Raw genomic sequence first — 18,300 nt, 5'->3', positions numbered from 1 at the left:
AAACAGGGCCGGGGCGCGGAGCCTCGGGTGGGGCAGCGGGGGGGCTGGAAGGAAGTGCGCAGTGTGGCCAGAGCGCAAACAAAGCCCTCTCGGGAGCCCCGTCACCCCTCGGTGACCCCAGGCCCGCCCTGCTGAGCCGCGGGGCTCCCGGGCCTCGCCTCCGAGCAGGCCGCACCGCTCTGCGGGCGCACGCCAGGCCTCCGCGGCCGCCCGGGCCCGTGCTCCCCCGCGTCCCCGCCGGCCGAGCCCGCGGCCCGCCCCGAAGGCGCGAGGGACAGCGAGGCTGGCGGTGGAGCCTCACTCAGCCACGGAGCCCACAGAGAGAGGCTGAGGAGGACTCCAGGCTGCTGTCCGTCAGGAAACCGGGCGACTCTGGGGCGCGCTGGAGCCACAACTCTGCCAGCGGCCGGGGAGGGGCCGAGAGGACTTCCAAGTGGACGGAAGTGGCCGACCAACTTCGCCGCGACGCCTGCTTCCTACAGAAGGGCCTTTGCTGAGGCGGCGGGAGGGGACTGTTGCAAACAGCTGTTCCTCATACATATTTCATTACACAATCAGATAATGCGTCCCACCACCTTCTCAATTATTCACAGATAAACATTTTCAAGACGTTTTGACATCTGTCTTAGTGCCTGCTATTAATTTAGTAATCACTGTAGTTAAAAATGTATGGGATTTTTGCCGTCGGAGCACCTCCTATCCGGCGCGCGGGCCCAGTGTGGGACTGCGGCTGGGAGCCCGGGCCCTCCGGAAGTGGAGACGCCTTTGGAGGTGAGACGGCCTCTCTAGCGCGTTGACACTGTTGATGGAAGGGATTAAAGGGGTATCGGGTTATTTTAATTTATTGTTGAAGATGATGACTGTCCCCTCCCCCACCCGCATAACCTCCTCACTTTCCCACCCCAGCCGTGGACCCGACAACACCTTTCAGCCCTTTGCCCCGGGCAGCGGAAATAGTTAGCTTCGTCTAGGAGTTTCTGCTCAGGAAGACGCAGGCAACCCTAGTCGGCGTAGAGAGAGAACCGCACGCAATCACTGAGCACGAGTTCTCCCAACAAAAATACTAGCAGTAACAGCGATCCACACACTCAAGAGGTCTCCAGCCTCCGAAGTTTTGCCCTGAGCCTGTGGCCCTGGCAGAGGTGACAAGGGCATTTGGGAAAGACAGAAATAAATTCGCTCCAGTGACTGTACACGGGGCATTTGGGGCTATGAGAAAGCGAGCTGCTTTTCTGCTTGAGTGGTAAATGTTGCAACGGGCATAGCTATGTGGACGCAAACCGTTTTTAAAACCAAAGAAGCAGACTTGGAAGAACCTTGTATGGTTGAAAATAATAGCCAACATTTCCAACTTCAAAATGCTGGTATGAATTATTGGGAAAGCTCTAGATAAATGACCAAAACAGAGGGAAAATACTCAAAGGTAAACGAGTTTGGTTTTTTGTGCTCTGAATCTCAGCTACCGGGAATGAAAGTTACACTTTGAGTTTGAGAGTGATGTCTATTTATTTCTCTTCCTTTCTGTCGCAGTCTCTTTCCCAGGTGAGTTAGCAGGTGGACTTTGATTTTTAAAACTATCTCATTTGGGAACGAGGAAAAACAAATCTGGTGAAAGAAAATGTCCCTGGAAGAAACTGCCCTTCCAACGAAGATTAAGTGACTCCAAAGTGATTTTCACTCTTTATTGTTCAAAACGTCCACAAGAACAAACTCGCTAAAATTTCCAGGAATTAACTGTATCTAAAAAAGAAAAGGACATAGTGTTTGCCCCCAAAAGAGAAGAAATTCTTTCCAACTCACACCCCCATACTCTTCTGTTTCTAGGGCAACTACATCTGCAAAAACATGTCCTCCTGTGGCGTTTTCCGGGTGGTTCATTTCTTCTTCACAAAATGGACCCTCCTCTGCCCCTTGGAGGGTGGTCATCCGACTTGCTGGCCCAGAAAGTCCTTTTTTCCTCCTTCTTTGTCTAGATGAATCTTCTTGGACTTACACTCCACTTTTAGATGAGAGAGGGAGGCTCAGAAGATGTGCTCAAAAGAGAGAAAGTTGGGAAGGGAGGTGAAGTGGAAGGGAGAGCACCCCTGCTCTAGGGAGCCTGCCTCTTCTACAGGAAACCTGGAGGTAGCCACTAGAACTGGTTAGGCAGAGGGAGCTCACACTAAAGTCAAGCCTGCTTAGAGTAGTTTCTGAGGACTGGCCCAAGAGCCCCTCTGGAAACCCCTCTCTGCAACCCTCCAGCTCCACTGGGAAAACGTGCTCAGCCACAGACAGGGGAACTGGGGGTGAGAACTTCCCAATATATCACACACACACACAAATGTAAATAAACTGTGTAATTTGGTTTACTTTGAAGTGTGTTCTTTTGTAAACATATTTGACATACAGGATATTGGGATGGAGATGGGGGCAGGAGGACGAGCATCCTTTTGAATGATCAAGTTTAGGATAAGAAGGGTGCAAGGGGCAAAATAAGGGTCCTCCACCTTCCCAGGCCACGGTTAGAGCTAAATGTTCCCATAAAGAATTCATAATTCTCTATGGGAACTACTGAATCTCCCAGTAGTGAGTGAGAACTTGTATGCACTCCACCCAAATCCTCCTTCAGAATGCAATTCCCTAAGTCAAAAATCATAAGAAGTAAACAATAAAAACAATCTCGATCAAAATGAATCATTCCCGGATGGCCCTTTTCTGGGTATCTCCAACAGAACTGAGAGGAAGGCAAAAAGTTTGCCTCTGGGTGGATGAGGCCTTGGTTCTTTCTAGTGGCCAGGACTTGACCTGAAACCTTTCATTCACCCAGTCGGCTCAACCAAGTTTCTCCTTCTGAGCCAACGTCCCTCTAGCAGGAAGCCCCCTTGGCCTTGAGGCCGGGTCCTCATTCGACGGGCTCTCCCCGGTCGCGGCTTCCTATCTATCTGCCCATGTGGTTGGGGTCACTTCTCGCGGGCACTGTGACTTTCGTCTGCGTCTGGACAACTGAATGTACACCAGTGAGTTCAAATAATTATGTCCGTGGACACTTTATTCCTCAAATTCCTCTGTTAGTGTTCCTTTAATTCTCCCGTATGTATTCGAAAACGATTGCCTGTACGTTCCATGCATAGTCAGGTGACTCAGCTTGAGTCTGAGCTCAAATGTGCGCGACCCCCTGGATCTGCATGGGGAGGAGGAGAAGGTGTGCACGTGCAAACGCGGGACTTTGGGTGGAGTGTGAGGTTGATATGGCTTTCGGCCCCAGGGCGCTCTAGGCCTCTTTGAAATACCTTCATCAGCCCAATTTCTTAATCTTTCCGGACAAGGAGCGGGACCCTCCGCGATCCTGCGCCCCACCATTCTTTGGGAAAGATAGGACCATCCTCTAGGACCTCTCCTGGTGAACTGTGGCTAGGCTGGGCTGAATGGGCGGTCGGAGGTTTCGATGTCGCCTCCTGGCTCTCGACTGCACCCATCACCCAAGACACCTCGAGGTTGAACGCGCCCTGGGGCTCTGTCCGGGGAGGTCGTGGCGTCTCGGGGCGAGTGGTATGCACGTTTTGGGGCAAAACTCTCCTAGGCCTCCCAGGAGCAGCTGTATTTGTAACTTGGAATTGGCCTGGGCCCGCCTCCCTTGGCCCCTCCTCCAGCCCCTACTGCAACTCGCAGCGCTCAGCGGGCCGCCAGAGCTCGCGTCCCGGACCACACTGGGGCCTCGTCATCCTTCAGGGTCCCTGGGGCATCCTAGGGGCCTGAACCTGGAAGAATGGGGGCCAACAAGACTGGCCAAAAATTTCCTGGGGCGGTTTTGCGATGTATTCCTCAGCCACAATTAGCGTTTCGGTCCCGCGCGCCTACCTGTTTCAGAGGCCAGCGGGAACGCTGGCCTCAGGTCTGTGGGGGTGAGGCTTGTGGTGTGTGTGCACGTGTTCGCGTGCGACTGGAAGCGTTTCCTTGTGCATTCCTAGAATCTTGTAGATGTGTTTTCTCGTTAGAATGATGCGGACTTGCTGCTAACTTCAGGTCAGTTTGTTTGGAAAGGGAGACTGTCAGTCCGACGGTCGGTGGTTGCGTCTTTCCTGAGCATTCTCACAAAGTGAAGCCGCCTCCCCTCCCCCGTGCACTCTCCCAGACTGGTTCAAAGGACCCAGGCCCCAGGTCCCCGAGGCCTGGAGGGCTGACGCCCTGGTTGTGAGCCCTGGTGCTCTGATTCTAAGGCCCAAGCTGCCCCGATGCCCACTAAGGGTCAGGTTGGAAAACCTACGTAGGAAAGAGGGACCTGGAGAGCTACCCCCACATCCATGGCAGGGTGGAGTCCCGACCTTGGCATATTGTACCTACCCACTTGGCATCTTCCTGCCGACCCTGTCTGGGATCCGTATTGGCAGTGACGGGGGAGGGAGGAATGGTGAGGGAGTTGGGTCGGTATAGGACGGAAGTGAAGATGGAAAGAGAAGAAAAGAAACAAAACTGGCTAGGGACAAGGAGATGGGTGAGGCTGGGGTTACGATGGAATTGAAGCTGCCTCGGAGAGCAGCGGCTTTTCACCCTGCTATAGGGAGGTGCGTTTGGCTGCGCTGTTCTCCCCCCCCCAACTCCCGCCAAATAAAGCTAATGATGTAGTAATTTAGGAGGGGGAGAGGGGCTGGGCAAAAGGAGAGAGGAGAGGGGATGGGGAAACGTGCGCCCCAAGAGCGAAAGCAAACAGCTGTCGAGGCGCTGCCCGCGGCTCAGGCTTCCCAACAGGTTAGCTATACTGGGATCCACCCGGCATTTCGCAGGAAGGGGGGGGGCAGACAGAGCGAGGGGGAGAGAGTCTCACTAGAGGACAGAGGGAGGGAGGGAAAGAGAGATAGGAGCCAGAGAGCGCACTGCGCGGCTTAAAAGGAGAGACTTACTAATGAATATTTATCCGCCGCTGCTTCCTGCTCCCGGCTTCCCTTACCTTTCCGCAGGTAAGATCCTCCCCGTGCCCCAGCCCCGGGGACCCTCCTAGCTCCCCAGTCGGGGAGCCAGTGGCTGCGCGGGAGGGCTCTCGGTAGGTGGGGGTGGGAGGGCGGCTCTACTGTGCATTCACTTTGGGTGCCCGGGCATGCGACCCTGCACGACTAGGAACGGCGTGCGTGGGCTCCCTGTGTGGAATGAGTGTGAGCATGTAAGAGTGTGTTTGTTTGTGTGTGTGAGAAAGAGACAGAGAGACTATGCACCGCAAGCGCGCGCGCGTTTCTGGCGTGCTCTGGGAACATTTTCCGACTTTTCACTCGGACGCCCTGGATTTCTCCCCTTTGCCTTTCTCTGTTTCCCCTCCCCCTTCTCTCGCCCTCCCCTCCCCCACCCCGATCTACCCCACCCTACCCCACTCCTACCCCGGCTGCTAAGGCGCTCTTCTGCCGGCTATTGTACGGCTGGCGCGGGCTCCCTCGGGCCGCATCCCGGGCCTCTCATAAAAGATGAATAGTTCTGTTTCCGCCGTAAACCCCCACACAAAGGCTGCCCGGCCACGGGGTCCCACGTCCGCCTTCCTGGGGACTTCGGCTTTTGAGGTGCTGCCGCGCCTTCTTCCTCCCTCCCCATCTCAGGGCGCCAGGGCCCAGACCAAAGAGCTAAGAGTGATCGAGACTTGGAATTACGGAGTGGAACTCCTTGGGGGCCGCCTGCCAGGACTCCTGGGCTGCAACCCCGAACCCAAAGACCCCCAGGGGAAGGGGGCCTCTTCCCATACCGCCACCTCCGCTGTCGCCTGGGGGAGGAGCACGGGGAACCCCGGCCAGCCAAGGGGGAAAGAGGGAGGAGAAAAAGGAAAAGGTCGGGGAGGGGCTGACCATATAAACAGAATTCTTTAAACGGACTTACCGGCCACCTGTTGAGAATTCCTCTGGGGTCGGCAGGCTCCGGAGTTGCGCAAGGTGGACACACAAAACCAAAAGCCAAAGTTGGAAAAAGAAAATTCTTTCTCTGACCATGCCAGACGCGGCCGGTCAGGCTCGCAGCTCTGCGCTCGGATCGGGCGGCTCTACAGCCAAGACCGACTTTGCCCTGTCCCCGGATGCCCCCCTCATCCCACGCCTCCGTGGGACTCTGGACTCAGAGCTCACGGACTCGGCGCTCAGGGCCCAGAACCAGCATCTCGGCTTAAGCCGGGGCAGGCTCGCTAAGCCCTGCTCAGAAGTCAAGAGCAGCAGCACTGCCGCTCCTTGCGGCCTTTCATGCCGCGGCCGCTCCTTATTCTTGTGTCTCGGCCTCTCCCAGCCCCCTCGGACAAAACCCCCAGAGCCCGGCCACTCTCTTCCCTCTAAATCCCCTTCGGGGTCAGTGCTCTACCAGCACTGGGCCGCGCGCCTCTCCTGCCAGCCGTGTGGCTCTTAAAGAGCCGCACCCCTCCTCCGCCCTGCGCGATCCCCCGACCCCCGCCTCCCCTCCCCTCTCCTCCCGATCTAGCCCCCCACGCCGACGCCTGAGGTCCCTGCTGCCCCGACCGTTGCCTGCGGACTCCCAGCCCCCTCCCCTCGCCTCCTCCCCTGAGCAGCCTGTGGGCCTGGCCTCGAGGCCACAGGGCTGAGTTCTACCCTCGCCTCAGGTCCCCTTTCTCACCAGCAGTGCCCACCCCTCCCTTCCCTGTCTTTACTTTAGCCCTCTAGGTGGATCAAGGCCCGGGCACCGCCTTTGCCCAGCTCAGAGGTGATGCCTAAAGATTGCCAGTTTCGGGTTGAGTTAGGGGTTATGGGATGGGAAATGGGGCAGGGCATGCTAGTGGAGCTAGGGAGACAGAAAGGAAGAGAAGCAAACCAGATGGACTTGGAGGGCTCTCTCAATCCCAGGGCCTACCTGGCCTTTTGGCTCCTTCCCACGACCTCCCAGAGATGCTTACCCTGGAATGGAGGCCTGAGGTTACCAACCTGACTAGGCCCACTGTGTGTCTCAGGGATTCTGGGCGTGTGTGTTGGCGGGTGGGGTCCAGAAAGTCCTGAATGTGGATCTGGCAGTAGCCTGCTTCCCAAGCCCATAGCATCAATTCCCCCCAAAAGTAACCCTTAAGGGCCAAAGAGCTGGGTATGCAAGGAGAGAGTGAGGGACCTTGAGCTCCAACCGTCCAGGGAAAAGGGCATCTGAGGACTGAAGCTGTTTCTAAGACAGTGTCTTATATTTACTGGCCAGCCATGTCAGCTGCCCCACTAAGAAAAGGTGAAGCAGATGACTGCTTTGGTTTCCCTTCCTTCCAGAACTCTGGCTTCTGCCTCTCTGCCGGGCTTGCCAGGCCAGTCTTGCAGGGTGGTCCTGCCTATAGCACTTCTTCAGGCCTCCCAGGGACTAGAAGCCAAAGAAGGGGTCCCTCTGCTGAGGGGGGAATGCAGGACAGGCTGTGGTCCCTGCCTTCCCTACTACCACCTGTCATAACCTGTGCCTGGGCTCTGTGGATAGTGGAGGCAATGATGGGTTAGGGAGGAGAGCTGCCCACCCTTTCTCAAATCCAAGTCCTGGCACACAAGGTCTGGCTGTTCAGAAGGGGATCCTTGGGAAGAAGTGTGTGGCCTCTGGGCAGAGGACACCAAGGGAACTTGAGGTGACAGGAGGATGGAAGGCTGATCCTCAGCCACCCCAACATTAGTCCAGATTCACCTTTAAGGAACTGGAGTGACTAATTGATTTGCAATTGGTCCTCTTGGGAGAGGTTGTCAGTGCACTCCCTGGGCTGGATCCTGAGGCAGCAAAAGCCTCTCCCTCCACCACCACCGCCCCCCCCCACCAGTCTGGCTCACATCTCCCAAGTCTCCAGCCCCTCTCTTGGGGCTGGGTCACCGAAGGCAGCTAGGCTGGGTTTGTGCCCACCCTCCTGGGCCTGGCAGTGGGAGGTGCTGTGGTTCAAGACAGAGCCAAACTTCCCTTGTTTGAGAATGTGGGGGGTGGAGGGGCCTTTAGCGGGCGGCGGGGCTCATTAGGCAGAGCAGGGTGCCGAGAGGTGCGCGCCTGCGGCCCCTGAGGCCGTCTTTGAGCCGTCGGGGCGGCTTCATTAAGCTGCGCTAACAAGGCGTACAAATGCCGGGCCCAGCAGCTTTCTTGCAATGCCCGGCCTTAGCAGGGCGCCGGACTAATGAGGGTCACTCAAAGGAGCTGATCAAATATTCAAATTTCCCCGCACGCCAGGAACTTTTATGCAGGGAGAAAGTTGAGGCAACTGAGCTGTGTTTACTGTCCAGGGCGACAATTGCTTGGAGCGCCAGTCCCCGGAGGCTAAGGCGGGGGGCGGGGGTGCGGGGAGAGAGCAGTTGTTGTTGTTGTTTTTCAATGGAAAGTAATCGGGGTCCTTGAAGGGTTTCGAGGCCTCCCCGCCTGCATGCTGCGCTCCCCTGCGCCCTCCCTGGCCGCCTGAGCCAAGCACCTCAGTTTGCAGCTTGCGGGGAGGCCCAGACTGTGGGCCACCCGGCCAGCCCCCGCCTCCGGACGTCCTGGGAGCCGGAAGGGGCGTTGCCCCCACACGGCAAACCTTCCCCGGGCCTCTTGGGTCTGCAGTTTAGAGCCTAGCGAGGCCAAGTAGGTGCAGCTGCCCCAGCCCTTCGGATCCTCCTCTCCCGGAGGCCTGCAGACCGGTTGGCTTTCCCTGTAACCCAAAACAAGAAAAGAGTGGGAGATCTCTCTGGCCTTCTCCAGATGTGGTTGAGACTTTCCCAATGCTGGGGTTGCAGCTGACATTTGTAAATAAATGTCTTGTGGGTCCGGATGCAAGGAGAATACTCTCTAAACCCCAAAGACGTCTCTTCTCCCTGCCCCACCTGAAGGAGATCTTTTCGGTCTCTGGGGCCAGGATTGAAGTGGGGACGATGGCAGCGAATTTGTTCTGCACAGGTGACTCGGCCTGTACTGGCACCAAGTCCCAGATCCCGCAGTCACAGCGGCCAGAGAGCAGAGACCTAGGGGCTCTGCAAACTGACCTATCCACTCGAGTCTCTCCGTTCTGAGCGACTCAGAGTGCAGGCGCCCTCCGCGCGCCACCTCCTCTAGCAGTCCCCCCAGGGTCCCTTCCCAGTCCTCTCACTGGACTTGCTTGGTTCCCAGAAAAGCGAGGAAGGCGACCTGGGCCCTGGAACCCAAGGTCCCTGAGCTCCTGCTCTCCTCCCCAGTGCCCAGCGCCTGGGAATTTGAGAGGGGAAGCTCTGGTGCTCCACAGCCCTGCTTCCTACCCAAACACACACTCAGAACCCCTCGACTGAGACCCTACGGAGCCTGCGCCCCTAGCCCGACCAGGAGCCAGTCCGGCCCTCCGCGCTGGGACCAGCCGCCCCGCCTCCCTGTGCTGCTCTCGGTTCTCTCAACTTACCGGCTCCAGACGGTGGAAGTAGATCTTCAGTCCAGAGCCGAGAGGCGCTAGCGACCGCTGGACTGCGAGGTGGGCTCGGTGGGCGGCGCCGAGCTCGGCTCTTCTGGAAGGCTTGGACAGCCGGGGGCTGCCACCCGCCCCACCCGGTCCCGGCGCACAAAGCTGCACGCCTCGCCGCAGCTCTGTGCCCTACTTCGCGCTCCGGAGCCTCGGCCGCCACCCGAGCAGGCAGGGTGTAGCAGGGTGGCTGGCGCTGGGGCAGAGGCTGGGAGGTGGGGGTGTCGCCAGAGTCTCAGCCCCACTTGCCTCAGTTCTCCCTGAGTGGCGATGGTTTTTGATTTCAGCGCTTTCGGCAGAGCCCGCAGCACCTGCGCAGCCTCCCTCCGGGGATGGGCCGGCAGCGGCTGGGAGAGGCCAGGTCGCCCCCACCCGGAGGCGGGGGTTGCGGGGATGGGGAGGGGACTGACCGGGTTCACCCGCCCGCCCGGCGCCTGGGTCCTTGGCTCCGGGGGATGCAGTTTCGGGGTCACGAGCTGCTTTCAAAAAGTTGAACACAATATTCGGAAACCCACCCGTAGGAATTCTCCCCCCACACGCGGTACAATACCCACTCCCCTCCCCTTTTTCATTCCTTCCTCCCCCGCTTCCTCCTCCTGCCCCTTCCCCCTCCCACCCTTCAGCCTATAATCCTTCCCCTACGAGAGAAAGGGATCGGGAAGAGAACGTGAAGTGTCTGTTTTTGTGTCCCAACCTTTGGGCTCTTTCTGGGCCCTTAGTGACCGACCACCCAGAGCTTCTCAGCTGAGTGGCGGACTCACGGCCAGGAGGGAAGGAAATATATATGGAGTGGATAGAGCACTCAAATGGGGCTGGGCAGATCTTCCCTTTGGAGGAATATTTTTCTGTTCCAGTCGTCGCGTTTGAGATCTGCTACCCCACGGCTGCCTCTGGCCAAGTGAGCCAGTGTGGGCCCTTCGCCGGATCCAGAGACTCCCTGCCACCCCGAAGCCTCCGAGGAGACTTGCACTTCCCGGCTTGCTCTTCTTCCCGGCCCTCAGAGGGCTGGCACTGCGGGAGTCAGGCCTAAGCAGGGCTCCGGCTCAGGGTTTAGGGGCTGGGACACTCGTAGCCCCAGTCACGTTGGGTTTCCCATTTAAATTCTCTCTCAACCTCTCTTTCTCTTTCCTCATTGAGATCACCAAAGTGGTGTAGACCCGGCGCCTTGCCCCCAGATCTGCATCGGAATGCAGAAAAGATCTTTAAAAAAAAAAAAAAAAGAGTTTTGAATTCCTCAATGATTTTTCTTCTGGAAAGGCAGCTTAGGATAATTATTTCAGCTTTATTGAGGGCAGATTAGTTGAAGTCTGGGCGCTGCGTTTCAATACGCGTTGTACACGGGCCGACAATGTGGTCATTGTTGGCTACTGTGTGTGAATCCATTCAACATATACACTTTTTAACACCAAACCGAGTCCTGTCTAAATATACACAGTGCTCAGGGAAAGACGTCTCTGACCCCGACAAATCTGCGTAAATCACACTTCCATAGTTACAGAAGCCTCACAAAGGGAGGCCGGCTCAAGATGCTGATTACATCTTCTTAAAAGCAACATACCTAAGAATAAATACCCACGCCTGGCCTGGGGGCTGTGGTAGCCAGAGGCAGAGAGGGCCCTCTGTGTTCTATGGGCCTTTTGGGGTCTGTTTTAGGCTTTCGATGTTACTTTCTCTAGAGAAATTAGACAGTTTTAGAATAATAATAGTAATTATTATTATTTTACAATACGAGCAAACAAGCAATTTTCAGGCGTTATCCACTTCATCTGGGTGGCTGGCCTCCAAAGTTTGAGTGCCCTCTGGGGCTGACAGGCAGGACCAGAGCTCCTTCTGTTGCGTGGTGAGGAATGGGCATCTGTGGGGCTTTTCCAGGTTCAGAGGGCTCTTGAGCTTCTTCGCTCCCGCAGCTCCTCCAGCACTCCTCAGAGAGGCAGCTGAATTCTGGGAGGAAACAAAGAGTTGAGTTGCTTCTTAAGATGGAAAGAAGTGTACTGTTTAGACTGTTATTTTAAAATACAGGGTGGTGGGGGCAATCCAGGCTTCTTGGCTGGAGAGGGAGTAAAGAGAAACCTAACTGATGAGGAGGGAGTTGAGGTGAATTTGGTCCATGGGCACAGATGGGTGAGGCAAGAGCGGCCTCCAGCACCCTGGGAACTGGGCTCAGGCTGCCTGGCGCCAGATGCCCCCGGAGTCCGGGATCCCTGGCTGGCGCCAAGGCCCGCTGGGCCAAGGTCGGTGTTTGGTGGGCCCCATGATCTCATCTCCCCTTTCTTCCTTGCCACTATTAGTGCTCACATAGGCAGAAAGAGGAGGCCCGACGTGCACACCATGTGCAAACCGTGCCCGCTGGGCTGGTCAGCCTTCTCTCCTTGCCTGCCGACCTGGCCTATGTGAAGCCTGGGAGACCCTCTTGCCTCCCAACAAAATCCCCGCTCTAATTGCACATCCCATTCAACAATTCTGTACCCAGGGCTTTTCGAATTTCTGGATCAACTTCTTTGAGGAAAAGGGAAGAAGAAGGCTCAGAGACAGCGGTAGAGAAAAGGGAAGAGAGAGGGAGAAGAGAAAAAAGAGAGAGGAGGGGGAAGTAGCGAGATTAAGAGTTGCAAAGATTGAAAAAAAAATTCTCTTCATTCCCCCCCCTTCTCCCTCCTTCCCCGCTCTCTCCCTCCCCCCGCCCTCTGGCTAAGTGGTAAAACCGTCCTTACGTTCTCGGTATTGATTGGCAGGGCTGACAGTGATTGGCAGTGGTTGCCGTGGCAACGCCACAACGACACGCCACAGACCAATAGAAAAGCGAAACAAAATGTTTCAATGCTGCACTCACTGTGGATTTAGGGGAGATATTATGAGGCTGTTGTCATTAGGGCGATTGCGGTGGAATCGCTGAATCTTGACTCGGCGGTGGTTGGCTCTCCCTCTCCTCTCTCCCTCACCCTCTCTGTCTCTGGTTCTCTCTCTGCGCGCGCGCACCGGGCTGCTCTCCTTCCTCCCTCTCTATGTGGCTGCGCGGGTGTGTGTGTGTGTGGATGTGTGTGGGGTGTGGGTGTCCCTTACGCCCTTCCTCCTCCCCCTCCTCCTCCTCCTGCTCCCCCCTCCTTTCCTTCTCCTCCTCCTCCCTCTCCTCTCCCTCCTCCTGGTCCTCATCGCCCCTCTCCTCCTCTTCCTCCCCTCTCTCTTCCTCTCCCTGAATTTTCTCCTCTTCTCTCAGGTCAGTCCATGGTATTCCGCTCCCCCCTAGACCTCTATTCCTCCCACTTCTTGTTGCCAAACTTCGCCGATTCTCACCACCGCTCCATACTTCTGGCGAGTAGCGGCGGCGGGAACTGTGCGGGAGGCGGCGGCGGCGCGGGAGGCGGCAGCGGCGGCGGGAACGTTGCGGGAGGCGGCGGTGCTGGCGGAGCAGGCGGCAGCGGCGGCGGCTCCAGGGCCCCCCCGGAAGAGTTGTCCATGTTCCAGCTGCCCACCCTCAACTTCTCGCCGGAGCAGGTGGCCAGCGTCTGTGAGACGCTGGAGGAGACGGGCGACATCGAGCGGCTGGGCCGCTTCCTTTGGTCGCTGCCCGTGGCCCCCGGGGCGTGCGAGGCCATCAACAAACACGAGTCGATCCTGCGCGCGCGCGCCGTGGTCGCCTTCCACACGGGCAACTTCCGCGACCTCTACCACATCTTGGAGAACCACAAGTTCACCAAGGAGTCTCACGGCAAGCTGCAGGCCATGTGGCTCGAGGCGCACTACCAGGAGGCCGAGAAGCTGCGCGGCCGCCCACTCGGCCCGGTGGACAAGTACCGCGTGCGCAAGAAGTTCCCGCTGCCGCGCACCATCTGGGACGGCGAGCAGAAGACGCATTGCTTCAAGGAGCGGACTCGGAGCCTGCTGCGGGAGTGGTACCTGCAGGACCCCTACCCCAACCCCAGCAAGAAACGCGAACTGGCGCAGGCCACCGGCCTCACTCCCACACAAGTAGGCAACTGGTTTAAGAATCGGCGGCAGCGCGACCGCGCCGCGGCGGCCAAGAACAGGTTAGTGGCGGGGCCCGCGGCCTGGCTACAGCCTCAGAGGCCGGGGAAGGGGAGAGGGGTTGAGATGGGGCTAGCGGAGTGGCCGATGAGAGCCAGAGAAGCCGTGACTCCCGGCCAGTTGGAGAAAGTTTCCGCTTGCCCGGGACGCGCGGAAGAGGGGGCGGGCAGGCTGTGGGTGTATTGGTTGCTTTGCCCAACAGGGGCTTTCGTCAGGGCGGAGAGTGTGTGCCTGCGACCCGAGTGCCCGCAGCCCCTGATCCAGGCCCCTGGGAGCCTTCGCCCTGAGCGGCACCCGTGCCTGCCTCCTCAGCCCTGCTGCCAGCTAGGCGATCCTCTGGAGCCTAGAGACAGGGAGGGAAGGAAAGCACTCCTTGACATCTGGTTCTTATTTCTGTGCATTGCAAAACCCCGAGAGAAATCCACGAGCATCAGGGAGAGGAAAGTGAGTCTGGGTCCGTATCACAAGGGAAAAAAGACGAAGGCCACTGCGCAGCGGGCCTCTTCCTCCCCCCACCCTCCACAATGCTGCACGTAGCCTGATCTGGAGCTGGAGAGCCGGGCTGGAGTGGAGAGGCCTAGTGTGTGTGTGCGTGTGCTTGTGTGCGCGCGTGTGCATGTACTGGCCCTCCTGCCCCAGCCGAGGAGAATCCCTTTGGTCCTCTAAGTTGGGAAGAGGGCAGGAGCAGCCTCCCTGCCGGCAAGTTGGCCACAAAGTCACAAAGTTGTGTAGGGCTTGACCATCACAGGAGCTGGGCCTGGGGGAAGGAGAAGAACCAGAGGGAAAGAAGGGGATAGAGGAAAGGATTGGGGAGAGAAGGGAGAAGGAAGAGAGGAAGCTGGGTGAAAGCCCTGGTGTGGAGCCTGTGTCTCTATCCAGCCAGGAAGGCCCAGGGCCTGGTGTACCTCAGGGAGCAGGGCCCCCAGCTGCTGACAGCTGCCCGTGGGTGGGGCCGGGTGTGAGTTTCTGGAGGTGCGTTTGAGTTTAGGCGGCCCAGACCTGAGCCCATGGCTCTCTCACCTCTGCCTTGGAACTCACTTTTCGTCTGATGAGGGAAGCGCCCAGGGTCAAGCCAAGGCCTCCTTCTGGAGAGCATTCCAGACACCAGGTCAAGGCAGAAGGTTCCCGGTGAGGGAAAGGGCAGCTGGAGACTGCTCAATGCTCCTCGCTTGCCTTCTCCTTTGCCCCTTTTCTGTCTCCCTGCCTTCCCCACTTTTCCACCGCCAGCTTTCCTATTTTCTCTACCCCCGGTCCTGCGCTCTGCGCTGGAATCTAGAGAGCAAAGCCTGCGGTTCTACCCGGAGACCGGCCGGGCAGTGAGGAACCCGCAGCTTCGGGTGTGTGTTTGAGGGAGCAGAGACAGGGTTACTGAGGGAACTCTATCGGTCCCAGGCCAGCCTGCTCAGTCTGAAGAGCCCCAGGGACTGTGGAGGGAAGAAGCGCCCGGCTTCTCTCCGACTTCTGCTTCTCCAGGGCTTGGCGTACTTTGCCGCTGACACCCAGGCCTCTCCAGGCGGCCGGCCTCGGGTTCTGGCTCTCCTCCGAGGCCAGCCACTGCCTGAGAAGCCTTGAGATGCTCCCGAAAGCAGAGTCCGGAGCGGCGGCGCGGGGAACGGGTGGCGGGCAGCTGTATCAGGGCGGGCGCGGCTCTCTTTCTCCCGCAGGCTCCAGCACCAGGCCATTGGACCGAGCGGCATGCGCTCGCTGGCGGAGCCCGGGTGCCCCACGCACGGCTCGGCAGAGTCGCCGTCCACGGCGGCCAGCCCGACCACCAGTGTGTCCAGCCTGACGGAGCGCGCGGACACCGGCACCTCCATCCTCTCGGTAACCTCCAGCGATTCGGAATGTGATGTATGATAGCCAAGGCCGCCCTCCTCCCCCTCCTTCCCCTCCTCCCCCACTCCTTCCCCTCCGCCTCCTAGCCCTCCTCCTCTTCCTCCTCCATCCCCAGAACAAACCGAAATCAGGATACACAACCATACACACATACAAGTCCACACACACTCCCACCCCAGCCAAAATATATATATATATATATAAAAAAAAACAAGAAAACAAATTAACCGCAAACTATCAACAACCCCCAACCACCATCTACCACTACGGCCACCCCAAAGGACCCCGACGCCAACAGACAGTCAAACGCTGATGTTGCGGGCAGAAAACCTAAAAGAGGTGACAATTGTATACTTTCTAGGACAAGCACGGCTTCTCCTTTCGGTTCCCATGGACCCGGCACCCCACCTGCATGACGATTTATTTGTATCTGGGAAAATATTCTCTCTAGTTAAAAATGATTTAAAGAGTCGACTATACAAAAACCAATCACCACCACGAGGACAAGAGGACAAAAGCAAAACAGACAAAAAGAAAAAAAAAAAAAATAAAATCGCCATCTCCGTTCTGAATTTGTTTATAAGAAAAAAAGACAGGGGGAAAAAAAAGAACTCCTGGAGAGGGAAATAGCAAATGTTTCTCGCCTTTTGTTGCTCTCTCTCTCTTTTTTTTTCTCTCGCTCTCTTTCTTTCTCTTCTTCTCTCTGTTTTTAAGTCCAAGTATTGGTCAAACAAAATGCAATCTTCTGTTTTTTGTTCAGCAGACAATCATTTTCTTCGTAAGCACCTTTTTCTCTCCACTCTGTCACTGCCTGTGTGGGTACTGGTTATAAATGTGGAAAAAGAATAGTTATGACTGTAACAGATTTTTATTTTTATTTCAAAATTTTATATGAATTATGTATATCTTAATGATTGGTCATTTTCCCAGTTTGTAATATATGTGTAGAAATTGCCTGTATATGATATTGCTTTTTCTCCTCTCCCTTTCTCTTTCTCTCCTCTCCTTCTCTCTTTCTTCCTTCCCATTCACCTGTCTCTTTTCTTTTTGGGGTTCTCCTCCCACTCGGTGCTCCTGGCGTCGACTTGGCAGTCAAGGAGAGGCTTGGTGGCCTGGGTTAGGAAGAAGGATCCCGTTGCTAGCGAAAGCGGAGAGTGAGATTGTAGTATTCTTATGCAAAAGCTATTTCCAGTATTTCTTAGCAGCTTCAGAGGTATCTCTCACTTCCTGTAGGGCGCTTTTACTGTTATCTTAAACTGCGTGTTTATCTATATGTAAAAACTTTCTAAAGCAAATACAGTATTCTCCATTTTCTTATCACTTCCAGAGACTGGTGTTTTTGTCCGCACCTGGCCGGCAGCCTTGGGGTGCTCGGCCTTCGCTTCCACTCTTGCTCACCTGAGCCAGGGCAGAATTTCAAGGCTGGGTCTGAGCTTTTTTTTTTTTTTTCTTCTTCCCCAAAGGGCATTGGGAAGACCAGAACAGGCCCTTCAGAAAAGAGCCAAAGCTGGATCCTGAGCAAACAGGCAAAGAGGGTGCAAGGGTTGGGAGCAGGAGGCTATCGCCAGTTTCTTCGAAGTGAGCTGCCAGGCTCTCTTCACCGCAGTGCACATTCAGCCGGAATTGTAACCTGCCAAGACCCTGTGGGTCCTTGGGGTGTGCTGGGTGTCTTTCAGTTGTTGTTGCTTTGTTTTTTAAAAGGAGAAACATACAAGGTCGCCAAACCCCAGCATCCATCCTGAGTGGAGCTGACAGGTTTTGGTCTTGTTTTTTGGGGGATGGGGGGTGGGGGACAGTGACCTGAGTGAGGAAGGCAGGGGGAGTGAGGGAGGAGGTCGCTTGCAGAGTTTAGGGCCTAGAATCAGGATGGACTCCCCTCCTCACCTCTGAGTGTGTGTCTGTGTGACAGTGTGACTTGCCTTATGGCTCTCGATCTGTCTCCCTGAAATTTCTTCCCATCTTTGGGGTTCAGCTGGAGTCTCTTGAGCCCCTAAGACATTTCAGAGTTGGTTTATACTTTAAAATGAAAACCAAAAAAATCACCGCCTCTTGCTAGCTGTGTTCCCACTGGTCCCAAACCTCCACGCCCCGGGCGGGGCCCCCACAATTCCCTGGGACAGCTTGGCTGGTGATGTCTCTGTCGCTCTGGGCCAGGGTGGCCTGCACCCAAAGAGGAGCAAAAGAGGTAATTTCAGAAAACTCGCCTTTACTTGAAAGTCCAACTTCCAAAGAATGGAGGATTAGGGAGAAACGTGCTTGGAATTTTGCATCCATTTCCAAACTAATTTTGACTTCCAATTTCCTTTTGTTGCCATCCCCAGCAGCACCAGGGGGTTTAGGAGGGCCAGGCTGGGCAGAGACGCTAACCCAGAGGTGCCCTGAGTGCTCCAGTGGGACCTTGCATGTCCGGGGCGAGCATTTGCAAGACAGGGAAGGTTCCTGAGTGTGTCCCTGCTTAGAACCAGAGCATCCAGCTGACCTCCCAAGCTCCCAAGTTTTGTGGCTTGGCACACTGTGTCAGAATCTTTGTGTGTGTTCACTGCTTGAGAAAATGTTCCTTGGGCTGCCACATTTCAGGCAATATTGACCCAGGTGGTAGGAATTTGGGAAAGGGGCTGCCTGGATTCTACCCAACTTGAGCCTCTGTTCTGGGATGAGGAACTCTGTTACCCACCCTTGCTTTTAGATAGTCACATACTTGACACAGAGCTTGGACCTGGAAGCCCAAAGAAGTGCCTGCCTCAGTGTGGAGAGTCTGGATGGACCCTGCTCAGCCAACTGACCAGAGCTGATGGATGAAAGGCAAGGAATGGCACTGCTGGAGGGTGACTGCTGGAAAGGCCTGCCTAGGCAGAGCACATCAGGGAGCAGGTGCCTTTTTGTCTGGGGGACGGGAGACAAACCTGAAAGTTAAAATGATTTCCTATCTCAACACATGGTGCAGAGAAAGCAGATTTAGGCCATCCAGTGCCCTCTCCTTCTGTATTGCAGAAAACCATCTATCAGACTCCACAGCCGCCTTTAGCTTTGGAGAGCCTGGGCCTTACTGGGTATCAGCAGCCTGTTTTATCTGTCTATCCTTCTATCTATTATGT

The 18,300-nt window shown here is 56.3% G+C and overlaps 1 protein-coding gene and 2 long non-coding RNA genes across 7 annotated transcripts; 1 reads left to right on the top strand and 2 right to left on the bottom strand.

Annotated features, from left to right (window-relative positions):
* Positions 1–1,668: 1,668 nt before the first annotated feature.
* On the bottom strand, positions 1,669–9,876 carry LOC108315482. 2 transcript variants are annotated; one of them, XR_001829954.2, is made up of 4 exons: positions 9,293–9,876; positions 7,737–8,575; positions 5,833–7,287; positions 1,669–2,033 (listed from the first exon to the last, which is right to left on the bottom strand). It is a non-coding gene; the product is annotated as an uncharacterized LOC108315482 (long non-coding RNA). The 2 variants fall into 2 exon arrangements; XR_005202849.1 differs by having other exon boundaries at positions 5,833–8,575.
* On the top strand, positions 4,233–16,525 carry SIX3 (SIX homeobox 3). 4 transcript variants are annotated; one of them, XM_017544832.2, is made up of 4 exons: positions 4,233–4,541; positions 12,561–13,371; positions 15,034–15,193; positions 15,567–16,525. In XM_017544832.2, exons 2-4 carry the CDS (start codon positions 12,569–12,571, stop codon positions 15,654–15,656), a joined length of 1,053 nt encoding a protein of 350 aa, XP_017400321.1. In that variant the 5' UTR covers positions 4,233–4,541; positions 12,561–12,568; the 3' UTR covers positions 15,657–16,525. The 4 variants fall into 4 exon arrangements, with proteins under 4 accessions (XP_017400321.1, XP_037600334.1, XP_017400320.1 ...); XM_037744406.1 differs by lacking the exon at positions 4,233–4,541 and adding an exon at positions 4,693–4,725; XM_017544829.2 differs by lacking the exon at positions 4,233–4,541 and adding an exon at positions 4,804–4,934.
* Positions 10,612–12,156, bottom strand: LOC108315481. The gene is made up of 2 exons (XR_005202850.1): positions 11,645–12,156; positions 10,612–11,290 (listed from the first exon to the last, which is right to left on the bottom strand). It is a non-coding gene; the product is annotated as an uncharacterized LOC108315481 (long non-coding RNA).
* Positions 16,526–18,300: the final 1,775 nt, after the last annotated feature.

The sequence above is a fragment of the Cebus imitator genome, unplaced genomic scaffold (assembly GCF_001604975.1).
Source record: "Cebus imitator isolate Cc_AM_T3 unplaced genomic scaffold, Cebus_imitator-1.0 Scaffold172, whole genome shotgun sequence".
Taxonomy (NCBI): Eukaryota; Metazoa; Chordata; class Mammalia; order Primates; family Cebidae; genus Cebus; species Cebus imitator.
This window is presented reverse-complemented; position numbering and strand designations above follow the sequence as displayed.

Coding starts and splice junctions, on each gene's coding strand:
- SIX3 (XM_017544829.2), top strand. CDS start 4,880: ATGAATATTTATCCGCCGCTGCTTCCTGCTCCCGGCTTCCCTTACCTT. Junction 4,935..12,560: donor CTTCCCTTACCTTTCCGCAG/GTAAGATCCTCC, acceptor CTCTTCTCTCAG/GTCAGTCCATGGTATTCCGC. Junction 15,194..15,566: donor CCGGCACCTCCATCCTCTCG/GTAACCTCCAGC, acceptor TATACTTTCTAG/GACAAGCACGGCTTCTCCTT.